The sequence below is a fragment of the Podarcis cretensis genome (assembly GCF_951804945.1).
Source record: "Podarcis cretensis genome assembly, chromosome: 5".
NCBI classification, from domain to species: Eukaryota; Metazoa; Chordata; class Lepidosauria; order Squamata; family Lacertidae; genus Podarcis; species Podarcis cretensis.
The window spans coordinates 694,421-707,787 of record NC_137174.1 but is presented as its reverse complement, the minus strand read 5'-3'; the positions used below and the strand labels follow the sequence as shown (position 1 = coordinate 707,787).

At 41.0% G+C, this 13,367-nt stretch overlaps 1 protein-coding gene across 1 annotated transcript in view; it reads left to right on the top strand.

Annotated features, from left to right (window-relative positions):
• The first annotated feature begins 5,481 nt into the window (after window positions 1–5,481).
• The window catches only part of CCDC91 (coiled-coil domain containing 91), a 185,715-nt gene continuing 177,829 nt past the window's right edge, over window positions 5,482–13,367 (top strand). The window contains exon 1 of the mRNA XM_079975262.1: window positions 5,482–6,032. Coding sequence (XP_079831388.1) covers window positions 5,993–6,032 — 40 coding nt within the window. The 5' untranslated portion in view covers window positions 5,482–5,992. The remainder of the gene's footprint in view (window positions 6,033–13,367) is intronic.

Sequence of the window (13,367 nt, the reverse complement as noted above, 5' to 3'; positions counted from 1 at the left end):
ATGATGGGACAATGATGAGTGGTCAGAAGGAGAAGACTGGGAAGCTGAAGAGGTAACAGGGCTTCAAGTCCAGAATCAGAGTCCGAACCTAAAACAGAAGGGGAGGGAGACCAAGAGGCAGAGATGAGTCCAGCTGGTGAAGATGCATGCTGTGACAAACTCCCCTCCCCGCTGACTCCCAGAACCTGGAGAAGGATGAAATGGGTGGAGCAAAGACTCTTGAAGTCTGCATCTTTTTCTCTTGGGTTTCTGTGAGTGATACCTCCAGTCTTAGAACCCTTTTTACATTTCTCCAACAAAGTAAAGTGTACTTGGTCAAATAAACATAACCAAAGTTATCAGATATAATCATACAGTTTCACAGAATCCTAGAGTAATCCTATCCTTGAGGGATATCCACAGGGATTACGCCTAAAACCTCATGCAAGCAGAGAACCTCGCTATGCTCACAAGAAGAAAAATTGGACCAAGGAATACCCTTGGTTCTGTGAGAGGCTACCCATAAGGCATTGCTTTATCCTTACAGGATTGTACAACTAGAAGAGGGAAACACTAGCTGCAACCAAGATTTGTCTTTGATTTACTGTGCCTGGTTTGTCTGAGAGAGACAAGCCATGACTCTAGGTTTGGAAGTCATGCTAAGTCAAATCCTATCTCAACATTGGGCAATGTGAACCAGGAGGACTGGGGGATGAGTATCCTGGTGGTGATCCCCCCCCCCTGTGAATGCCCCTATGTTCATTCATTCACCTCAGCCCTGGTTTAGCTTAGTGATATGTGTGAAGTGGGTCATTAAGACTTCAAAGATTCCCCCAAATATTTGTTTTTTGGTAGAAAATTGGGATAAAATAGGGCCGACACGGGAAGAATTAAGCATATGGGGATATTTAAATGCAGTGTGAGTGTTTTGGAAAATTCCTACTAAACATTTGGATTTTCCAGGCTACCTTTCCAGGACTATCACAGCAGACTTACTGTTATATAAACTGATAGAGGCTGGGGTGGGGTGGGGTGGGGGGTGGGCTAACAAAACAGACAAAGAAATAAAAGTGGCCTGTGCTTATTACCTTATTCTCAGACTCTTCTTGCAATATTATTGCAGGCTGTTCCAAGTTAAATGAATAAAAACAACCCACCCTAATAGTTCCGGAAAAAATGAGAAACACTGAGAAATATAATCAGTGCAGCTGTGGAAACAAAGCTATTGTTAGAGGATAGTGATATATACAGCAAGTAAGAAAACTAAGAAGGAAATAGGTGGAGGAGAAACAGTTGCTAAAACATAAAAGCAGTTCCCTTTCCCACACCTCTTGGGGGGAAGCTTCTTCTTGCAAGGGAAGGAGGTCAGGCGGTGGGTGGTGTGCTGCTCCAGGGTATGACATCAGGAAGTTTTCTTTGAGCTACTGGATATTTTTTCCCCTTGGCAAGGGATAAGGAAGGGAAAATAGCCAGGCAGTCAATTTTGGCAAAGTGGATGTGCATTCAGGTGCCATATCAATCATCTGTCCCATGCTAACAAACAAACAAAGAAGATCAACACTGAGAAATGGATGGTTTAGTGGGTGCCAGTATTTTAAAAATCCTTTGAGAAAGATTTGTGCTTGATGGTTCTTTCCTTTTCATTTAGCTATTTAATATTAATACTAAGCATTCAGAAAAGCAGATTTCAAGTGTCCTTCCCCTACATTATCTCATTATTCCTTACAAGAACACCCCATGCAAGAACATCATTATTATTGTAGTGAAGATGTAGAGCAACAAATATGGTGACTTGCCTGGTTGCCTGGGGCCCTTTAAGTCAGTTGGTGGTAGAAGTGAAGATTTCAGTTGGGAACTTTTTGGCTTATACTTAGCCTATGCACACATGGCAGTTTAAATTGGATTTGATGTATCACATGTATTTTTTTTAACTACCGTATTTTTCGCACCATAGGACGCACTTTTCCCCTCCTAAATAGCAAGGGAAAATGTGTGTACGTCCTATGGAGCGAATGCAGGGGGGAGGCAGGCAGGAAAAGCCCCCAAGGGCCACATCAGTCCCTTCTCCCTCCTTGGGGAAAAGCCCCCAAGAGCGGCACCCCCTTTAAAGGCTGCGCGGCTCCTGCAGACTTTTCTACGAGGTGGGGGAATCCCCCCACCTCCCAGAAAAGCTAGGAGAAGCTGCGCAGCCCCTTTAAAGAGCGCACAGCTTCTGTGGGAGGTGGGGGAAGCTGGAGCAGATTCCCTCCTCCCAGGCTCCCTTTGAAGCGGCAAAGTGGGAGGGGAGCAGCTTACACTCATGTAGGCAGCTCCTCTCCCACTTTCCTGCTTCAAAGCAACTACGGAGGAGGGAAGGAAGGGGACCATGGATCCTCCGCTGCTGATGGCTGCAGCGGATTCCCTCCTCCGTGATTGCTTTGAAGCAGGAAAGTGGGAGGGGAGCAGCTTACACTCGTGTAAGCAGCTCCTCTCCCACTTTCCTGCTTCAAAGCAACTACGGAGGAGGGAAGGAAGGGGACCATGGATCCTCCGCTGCTGACGGCTGCAGCGGATTCCCTCCTCCGTGATTGCTTTGAAGCAGCAAAGTGGGAGGGGAGCAGCTTACACTCGTGTAAGCAGCTCCTCTCCCACTTTCCTGCTTCAAAGTGGAGGGAATCCACTGCAGTTGCGAGCAGAGGATCCATGGCTCCGCTTCCTTCCCTCGAAGCAGGGTGCGGGGGTGCAGGGGGGAAAGACAGCAGGAAATAGATGCCGGGCAGGAAGACACAACCACACTTTGACCACTGAAAGTCCACCCCAGCCTCCCCAGATTTCCACTGAGACGGCCAGGCTAATCTCGATGGCCATAAGTCTGGCTCAGCATTATTAACTGGACTTAGATAAGCCATGGTTCCCCTTCCTACCTTCCTCTGAGGCTCGATTTAAAGCAGCAAAGCGGACAGGAGCCGCCCGCTTTGCTGCTTTAAATAGTTTAGTGCAACATTTTATTCAGAATATTTTTTCCCATATTTTCCTCCTCTAAAAACTAGGTGTGCCCTATGGTCAGGTGCGCCCTATGGAGTGAAAAATACGGTAACTCAATGTTTTATGTAAGTCTGGTCTATTGGAAAGCCTCTCTCTCTCTTTTTAAATGCCAACCACTCAGGTAAACACACACCTGTGTTCATGCCAAAGATGTACCTCCAGGTTTTTGGAACACAGGGAGGCTGAACTACTGGTGGGGCCACCCCCCCCTTAACCTACCATTCTGTGCAAGCCTGGTATATCAGAACATTTGTATCTCTCTCTTTCTTTTAAATGGCTGCTCACATGGCCAAACAAATACCTGTGTGCATCTCTACAAAGGATCTCAGGTTGTCAGAACTCAGAAAGGGTGGGGAAGTACTGACTGAGGGGAGGGGACAACAACACACAGTGCAAATACATTCCATGAAGTACTGCCCACTAGTGTGGACAGGAAACACTAGAGTTTAATTAAAAGCACTTGTGTGGGTAAATGTGCACAAAAGTGCACATGGAAATTGTGGATCTGTGCAACCGACATGTGTATTAACACTGATATGTGCACAGCTTAGCCATTGAACTGCACTACCACTTGAGAAATGTTTTTGATACTCCTGTGCTGGTCTGATAGTTCATCTTCCATACTGAATAGTTTACACTCAGAGGCCTGACTGGGGTAGACATCAAGTCCATGCCATGGTCTAAGATAAAATCCTCTAAGCATTAATTCACAGAAGCCAAAGTGAACATGGTATGCAAAGAAATGTGCACTGCAATTCAAAAAGAAATTCAACACAGTGAGTTAACCCACAAAATACAAGGGGAATGTGTTTTAATTGAAATATGCTCTTGTGTGAAAATGTTTGAAGTGTAGGTGGGTTCCCATGAGGCAAGACACGGTGATAACAGCAAGAACCTTTATTGAACTAAATAATAATAATAATAATAATAATAATAATAATAATAATTTTTTATTTATACCCCGCCCTCCCCAGCCAAGGTCGGGCTCAGAGTGGCTTACAAGCAATAATAAAAACAAGATGAATGATTACAACTTAAAAACAAAAATAAAATACAACATTAAAATAATGGAACATTAAAATATTAAAATGTAGCCTCATCGCAGGAGAAGGAAAAGAAAAAAGAAAGAGAGGGAGGGAATAAAATTGGCTCCAAGCCAAAGGCCAGGCGGAACAACTCTGTCTTACAGGCCCTGCGGAAAGAAATCAGATCCTGTAGGGCCCTGGTCTCATGAGGCAGAGCGTTCCACCAGGCCGGAAACTGGGAAACAGGGGCAAAGCAACTGCTTATATACATTTCTGAAACCCACTCCCGTGCTTGGCTGTCTAAACTTCCAAACTGCAAATCACGACTCAGAGTTCAAGGGCCAACGGCAGAGGCCAAATTCTGAAATGTTCTGTGATCATGTATTGAATCAGAACACAGGAACTCAGAATACTTAGTCCAGACTCAAGCTCAGGCAAACACAGACCACTGAATACACAACAAATTTCTCCATTGCTGTAGGTGTGTGGCCACATGCCCTACTTTAAAAAGCACAGTCCTCTATTGTAAGGAGTGCCTTCTCTAAGACTGGTTAATTATACAGAACCATAAGAATGCAAAGTAGGACCCCATCAACTAGATAGCAAACTGAGCAGGTACATAGGTCACCTGGACTCACTGCAATAAGAAAAATCACTACATTTCTATTTAAATTAGAATAATTATTTCAAAATTTTGTATGCTTATCTGGGTCCTCTCTTTTGGTGTTGCCAGAAGTGGTGACACTATGCTAAGACACAAGACTTATGGCAGCATGGCCTGGAGATGTGGCCTGTGCAGAGCAACCAGCCCCACCACTTTTTCTGTTAAGTCTTTTCCCTGCCAGAAGCATCACACCAACTGTCTGGCAGTACTTAGACTATAGTAGAGGCTGTTCTCCTTCAGTGCCCCATCGGCCTTTCAAAAGGGAGCTACATACACACCCCACCTCTAACACCTAGCAAGTGGCGACTCAGGTGGTGGAGAACACTACACAGGCCTAGTGACAATCTGAAGCTTGGCGTCATATGAAACTAGATGGGTAGGATAGCAAGGAGTGGGCTTTCTACACACACAGCTGTGCTATTTCTTAGTTGCCAAAGAGTTGTGTCTTTTTGCTTGGCATCACTTTGATTACCTCTGAAAGCAAAGTTTCCAGACAGAACAGGTAGATGACACAAGTTCTTCACGTGCATCAGACACACCAGAGCTGCAAGTTATTCAGTGTTCAAAGGAATATGAGGGCAACACTTAAAACCCAGTTCATTTTATTGACATGAACATGACTGGCTAAAGGCTAGGCAAAGCATCAGTCCAGCTATTGCCAAACCACTACAAACAAATAAAAGCAAATATAGTTTATTAGTGTTCTTGATATTTCTCTGAATTAGATTAAAGTTAATTTTGGAAGTGAGAATTTAGCTGTACTGTAGAAAGCAAGCCAGCTGACATAATTTATTTGGGCTTACATAAGGCCTCTGACAAAGACTCTCACAAGGGTTGTTAAAGAAGTTGAAAAGTCATAGTGAGAAAATTAAATTTCTGTCCTGGATCACAAGCTATTAGAGAAACAGTAGCAATAAAGCAATTCCCTTAAATGCATCTGAAGGATTCACAGTGACCATATTGAAGAAATCTGTAGAATGAGATTTGTTAATTTTTAAAAACCCTCTGTCAATTGCTTGGGAATATTAAAGCAGCAAGATACACTGATATAAAATATTGAGAGAGGAAACTGATAAAGGTGGGATGTGACACCAGTCACATGTAGTCATGCCCTGGTCCATCCCAGTAGCCTACTTAGCTTCTTCTTAAGGGGGAACAGGATGACACAGTGGGAGGGGCTGTATGCCCGGTTTGCCCTGTGTGGCAGCATGCCCTACCCACTTCTGAGCAAACCCGTCCTCTCTTGATATAAGCATGCTGTCTTTTGAATACAAGATTACCACCAGATAGAATAGAAAACATGAAGCTGTCAGTCCAGCATCAGGTACACAGCATCAAGAGTAAGTGTTATTTGTCAAATATTGACGGAGTGGCTTCTTATATACAGACATGGCAGAGAGTGCACCACATTTTGGACACTCCAGCTGCCACTGGTCTTGTAATTAAAAGCTACACAGTGAGATCCTCTTAGAAAAGATTAAATTCAAGAGTGAGATCTTGGAGAGACCAATTTTTTGCCTCCTTTCTTGACACAAAATAGAATACATTTGGCACTGGCAAGAGTAGATTAAGTGTGAAATTGACAACATTTTATTGACTTGTTTGCTTTGTTTCATTAAAAACCACTGTTTGAGTCTTAACTCTACATATTTCTGTGCATGTTTCAGTCTTTGAATATTTGTATGCAAATATCAAGCTGTAAAACATTTTTCATAGCCTCTATTCATAGAAGGAATGCAATGTTGATACTGCATAGTCTTTTGCCAGTAATTATCATATCATATATCCCTCAGAAACCTGTAATTTGATAATAATGAGCTCTTTCATGATCTGAATTCAGGAAAGAAGACCACACATTATTGTTTAGGGTCTATTAAAAAGGAAGAAAAATAAGCTGGTTCCTATTTTTATATTAAAGGATTAAATGCTTTAAATAGTATCTACTAGGATAGAATGTTAAAGCAAACTTGATCGTATTTTAAGGAAATAATATCTACAAGCTGGGAAGAAAGAAGTCTAGCCATTCAAAAAATATGCAAAAATTATTACAGTGATCTGTAGCCAACTTGGCAAAATGACCCCCTTTATAAGGAATTGCAGGAGCTTGGATGGGATGACCCTTCCATTTCTACAAGGCGTCCAACATGCTACGGAGGAAGAGCGGAGGACAAGTACAAGTAGATTCAGAGCTGATGAAGCGGCTGGGCCAAAGCCGAAAGGTCGCTCAATTGCGGATATGCCTGGAAGCAAAAGGAAAGTCCAATGTTGTAAAGCAAAATATTGCATAGAAACCTGGAATGTAAGAACCATGAACCTTGGTAAGTTGGATGTGGTCAAAAATGAGATGGCAATAAATACTGACATCCAGGGCATCAGTGAACTAAAATAGACGGGAATGGGCGAATTCAGTTCGGATGACCATCATATCTACTACTGTGGGCAAGAATCCCGTAAAAGAAATGGAGTGGCCCTCATAGTCAACAAAAGAGTGGCGAAAGCTGTACTGGGATGCAATCTCAAAAATGATAGAATGATCTCGATACGAATCCAAGGCAGACCTTTTAACATCACAGTAATCCAACTACTGGTGCTGAAGAAACTGAAATTGACCAATTCTATGAAGACTTACAACATCTTCTAGAAATGACACCAAAGAAGGATGTTCTTCTCATTATAGGGGATTGGACTGCTAAAGTAGGGAATCAAGAGATAAAAGGAACAACTGGCAAGTTTGGCCTTGGAGTTCAAAACGAAGCAGGGCAAAGGCTAATAGAGTTCTGCCAAGAGAACAAGCTGGTCATCACAAACACGCTTTCCAACAACACAAGAGACGACTCTACACATGGACATCACCAGATGGGCAGCATCAAAATCAGATTGATTATATTCTCTGCAGCCAAAGATGGAGAAGCTCTATACAGTCATCAAAACAAAACCTGGAGCTGACTGTGGCTCAGATCATCAGCTTCTTATAGTAAAATTCAAGCTTAAACTGAAGAAAGTAGGAAAAACCACTGGGCCGGTAAGATACAATCTAAATCAAATCCCTTATGAATACACAGTGGAAGTGAGGAACAGGTTTAAGGATTTAGATTTGGTAGACAGAGTGCCTGAAGAACTATGGATGGAGGCTCATAACATTATACAGGAGGCAGCAACGAAAACCATCTCAATGAAAAGGAAATGCAAGAAAGCAAAGTGGCTGTCCAACGAGGCCTTACAAATAGCGGGGGAGAGAAGGCAAGCAAAATGCGAGGGAGATAGTGAAAGATACAGGAAATTGAATGCAGATTTCCAAAAAATAGCAAGGAGACACAAGAAGGCCTTCTTAAACAAGTAATGCAAAGAAATAGAGGAAAACAATAGAATGGAAAAAACCAGAGATCTGTTCAAGAAAATTGGAAAGGAACATTTCATACAAAGATTATCATAATAAAGGACAAAAGTGGTAAGGACCTAAACAGAAGCAGAAGACATCAAGAAGAGGTGGCAAGAATACACAGAGGAATTATACCAGAAAGATATGGATGCCTCATACACCCCAGGTAGTGTAGTTGCTGACCTTGAGCCAGACATCCTAGAAAGTGAAGTCAAATGGGCCTTAGAAAGCACTGCAAATAACAAGGCCAGTGGAAGTGATGATATTCCAGCTGAACTATTTAAAATTTTAAAAGATGATGCTGTTAAGGTGCTACACTCAATATGCCAGCAAGTTTGGAAAACTCAGCAGTGGCCAGAGGATTGGAGAAGATCAGTCTACATCCCAATGCCAAAGAAGGGCAGTGCCAAAGAATGCTCCAACTACCGCACAATTGCACTCATTTCACACGCTAGCAAGGTTATGCTTAAAATTCTACAAGGCAGGCTTAAGCAGTATGTGGACCAAGAACTCCTAGAAGTGCAACCTGGATTTCGAAGGGGCAGAGGAACCAGAGGCCAAACTGCAAACATGCGCTGGATTATGGAGAAAGCTAGAGAGTTCCAGAAAGACATCTACTTCTGCCTCATTGACTTTGCAAAAGCCTTTGACTGTGTCGACCACAGCAAACTATGGCAAGTTCTCAAAGAAATGGGACTGCCTGATCACCTCATCTCTGTCTCCTGAGAAATCTCTATGTGGGACAAGAAGCTACAGTTAGAACTGGATATGGAACAACTGATTGGTTCAAAATTGGGAAAGGAGTACGACAAGGCTGTATATATTTTTTTTTAATGCAAATTTATTAAGGTTTTTTTTAAATACAAATACGTAAATATTAAACAACATTACTTATATCGTAACATAATTTTGTTACATCTTTGGACTCCCTCACATCTCCCGCTCCCACTTACATCATTACATAAAAGAAATTTTTCAAGCAAATTACCCTCTTGTTTACAATCTTATCTCCACTCGTTTAAATAATATCTAGCAATTCTCCAAAAAATTTGTATTTTCCTTAATCTCACTTAGCGTCAAAATCAGATCTAATTCAATGGTAGGCAATTATTTATGATCTAGCATCCTTCTTAGCATTCAACCAAATTACAATATTTTTGTAAATAGATCTTGAATTTCCTCCAGTCCTCCTCGACCCTCTCTTCTCCCAGGTCACGGATTCTACCAGTCATCTCGGCCAGTTGCATATAGTCCATCAGCTGCATCTGCCACTCTTCCAGTGTGGGTAGATCTTGAGCTTTCCAATTCTTAGCGATGAGTATCCTTGCTGCCGTTGTTGCATACATAAAAAATGTTCGGTCCTTCTTTAACACCTTCTGGTCGACAATACCCAGAAGGAAGGCCTCTGGTTTCTTAGTAAAGGTATACTTAAATACCTCATTATATATCATTTCCCAAAAGGCCTTCACTTTAGGGCAAGTCCACCAGAGATGAAAGAATGTTCCTTCATGTTCTTTACATTTCCAACATTTATTATCAGACAAATGGTATATTTTGGCAAGTTTAACTGGGGTCATGTACCATCTATATATCATTTTCATTACATTTTCCTTCAGAGCATTACATGCAGTGAAGTTCAGCCCAGTGGTCCACAACCTTTCCCAGTCCTCAAACATAATATTATACCCAATATCCTGAGCCCACTTTATCATTACCGATTTAACCATTTCATCTTGTGTATTCCATTTTAACAGCAAGTTATACATTCTTGATAATACCTTAGTCTTTGGTTCTAACAATTCTGTTTCCAACTTTGATTTCTCCACCTGGAACCCTACCTTTTTATCATTCTTAAAGACTTCTTTAATCTGAGCGTAATGTAACCAGTCTCGCACTTTATCCTTCATTTTCTCCACACTCTGCAATTTCCAATTATCTCCATCTTTTTCTAATATTTCCCAATATTTTGGCCATTTGGCCTCCATATTGGGTCTTTTTCGGGCCTTGGCTTCCAGAGGTGAAAGCCACCTCAGAGTTTTGTTTTCCAATAAGTCTTTGTATTTTGTCCAGACATTAAATACTGCTTTCCTGACAATATGGTTCTTAAAGACCTTATTGATCTTAACCTTGTCATACCATAAATATGCGTACATCAGTGTCTTCGAGAAGTAGCCAGTCTTTTAGCCAACAGAAAGCTGCGGCTTCATAGTACAGCTTTAAGTCTGGCAGGGCAAAGCCCCCTCTTTCTTTTGCATCAGTTAGTATCTTAAACTTAATTCTGGGCTTTTTGCCCTGCCAGACAAATTTAGAAATATCTCTCTGCCACTTCCGGAAACACTCTGTCTTGTCCACAATCTGCAATGTTTGAAACAGAAACAACATTCTTGGCAATACATTCATCTTAACAGCAGCAATACGGCCTAACAAGGAAAGCTTCAATTTTGTCCAACTATCCAAGTCTCTCTTAATTTCAGACCAGCATTTTTCATAGTTATCCTTAAATAGACTCAGATTCTTTGCTGTTATGTTTACCCCTAGGTATTTCACTTTTTTAACCACAGTTAGTTCTGTTTCTCTCTGAAACCGTTCCGACTCTGTATCTGTCAAATTTTTTCCCAGCACCTTAGTTTTCTGTTTGTTTAGTTTAAATCCCGCCACCCGACCAAAATCTTGAATCAATTGTAATACTCTTGTTGTACTAGATTCTGGCTCCTGCAGGGTCAGAATCAGGTCATCTGCAAAAGCTTTAAGTTTATATTGTTTCGCTCCGACCTGAATCCCTTCCACCAACTGGTCCCCTCTAATCATATTCAAGAGCACCTCCAGAACAGATATAAATAACAAAGGGGAAATCGGGCAGCTTTGTCGTGTTCCTTTTTCAATTTTAAACTCTTCTGTAACCACATTATTTACTATCAATTTAGCCTTTTGTTCTGAATATATTGCATCAATCCCATTCTCAAAACCCCGACCCACTCCCATTTCTTTTAAATTTCCCTTCATAAATTTCCAAGAAATATTATCAAAGGCTTTCTCCGCATCTACAAAAATCAGCACTGCTTTAGTGTTTATGTCTGTTTGCAGAAGTTCCAAAATGTCAATAATGTTCCTTGTATTAGCAAACATATGTCTACCTGGGAGAAAGCCTGCCTGGTCTTTATGAATCACTTCATTTAAAACTTTTTAAAATCTATTTGCCAGGACATCTGCGAATATTTTGTAATCCACATTTAACAGGGAGATGGGACGGTAGTTCTTAAGTTGTGTCTTTTCAGAATCCGATTTAGGTATTAATGTGATGAATGCTTCTTTCCACGAATCCGGCACCCTCCTCCCCTCCATAATTTCATTGCTGACCTCCATCAGTGGTTGTATCAAGTAGTCTTTTAGTGTCTTATAATACTTGGAGGTCAGCCCATCTGGTCCTGGAGATTTGCCCAATTTCATATTCTGAATGGCATTTTCAATCTCTTGACATGTTATTTTACTGTTCAGGAGTAATCTATTTTTTTCTGACAATTTTTTAAGTCCGTTTTTCTCCAAAAATTGTTTAATCTCAACCTCGTCCTGCGGCCCTTGAGTATATAATTTTTTTAAGTATTTCTGGAAACACTTTCTAATCTCCTTGGGGTTCTGAATGTTTCTTCCTTCAATTTCTAAATTTGTAACTGTATTTAATTTTTGTCTCTTCTTCAACTGCCAAGCTAGCAGTTTCCCACATTTGTTTGCTGATTCAAAAGTTTTTTGTTTCATTAATTTAATCTTCCACTCTATTTCCTGGTTTATCAGTTTCGAATATTGTGCTTGATGAAGTTTAATTTCTCTCAAGATCGGCTGTGACTTCGGGTTTAATCTTAGCTTCTTTTCTAATTCCTTTATTTTCTCCAAAATCTTGTCTTTTCTGTCATTTTGTATCCTCTTCCTTACAGCATTCTGTTGTATCAAGAATCCCCTCATCACAGCTTTACTTGCGTCCCAAATAGTTCTTTTTTCCACCGTAGTGTTCATATTTATCTCAAAATAATCCTTCAATGCTTTCTGGGCCTTCTTAATAATCTCCTGATCTCTGAACAAATTGTCATTCATCTTCCATCTAAAGGAGCCGGTTGGTAATAGTATCATGTCCATTTTCAGTGCGTTATGGTCGGAGCAGGTTTTTGGGCAGATTTCCACCTTTCTGACCTTGGGTGCCAGACCTCTAGTTATCCATATTTGGTCGATTCTTGTCCAAGTCAGCTGGGCTTCAGAGAAAAATGTTCCTTCTTTTCCCAAGGGGTTCTTCGTTCTCCAAATGTCAATCCAATCCATATTGTCTGTCAACTCAAAAAAGGTCTTTGGTAGTCTGCCATCTTTTGTAACATTTTGACTTTGTGACTTATCCATGTTAGTGGATACGACCCCGTTCATGTCTCCCATCATAATGATGTTGTCATAATCCAGATAATCCAGCATAGTCTCGTGCAGCTTCTTGAAAAATTCCAATTTCCCTTCATTTGGTGCATAGATTCCTAATATTAGAATCTTTTCTCCTTGATGTTGTATTTCGATTGCCAAAATTCTTCCATGTTCATCTTTAAATAAAAATTTAGGTGACAGGCTCTCTTTTGCATATATCACCACGCCTCTCTTCTTTACTTTGTCTGAAGATATAAATTCCTGACCAAGTCTTTTGTTTATTAATACTTTTCTGTGGAGCCTAGTCACATGTGTTTCTTGTAAGCAAATAATGTCCAATTGTTCCTTTTTTAATATATGAAAAATTTTCCTCCTTTTTTCCGGGATGTTACAGCCATTTATGTTCCAGCTCAAAAGTTGCAGAGACATCCTGAATAAATCTGATTATTTTTCTAGGGGTGGTACCTTATTCGCTGGGTCTTCAGAATCCGAGGGTGTAGGCACCCCTGGTGCTCCAGGCCCCGAAGGTAGTTCAAGTCCTTTTTGAAGGTCCTCTCCGTAGGCAGTCAGAAACTTGTCTCTATCTTCCTGTGTTCTGATCTTGATCTTCTTCCCTCTAAAAGTGAAAGATAATCCTTGAGGAAAATCCCACCTGAAGATGATTGAATTGCTCCTCAACAATCTTGCCAGTTCCAAATAGCCAGATCTAAGGTCCAACAGCTGTTTAGGAATATCCTTGTAAATTTCAATTCTTTTATCCAGAATATCCAGTGACTTTCCGTAATGCAGACCTAAAATCTTGTCCCTGTCCTCCTTTGATCTCAGTGTTATTAGACAGTCTCTGGGCTTCTCTTTCTTTATGAGTCTTCCAAGCCTGAAGGCAGATATGATTTTAAAGTCT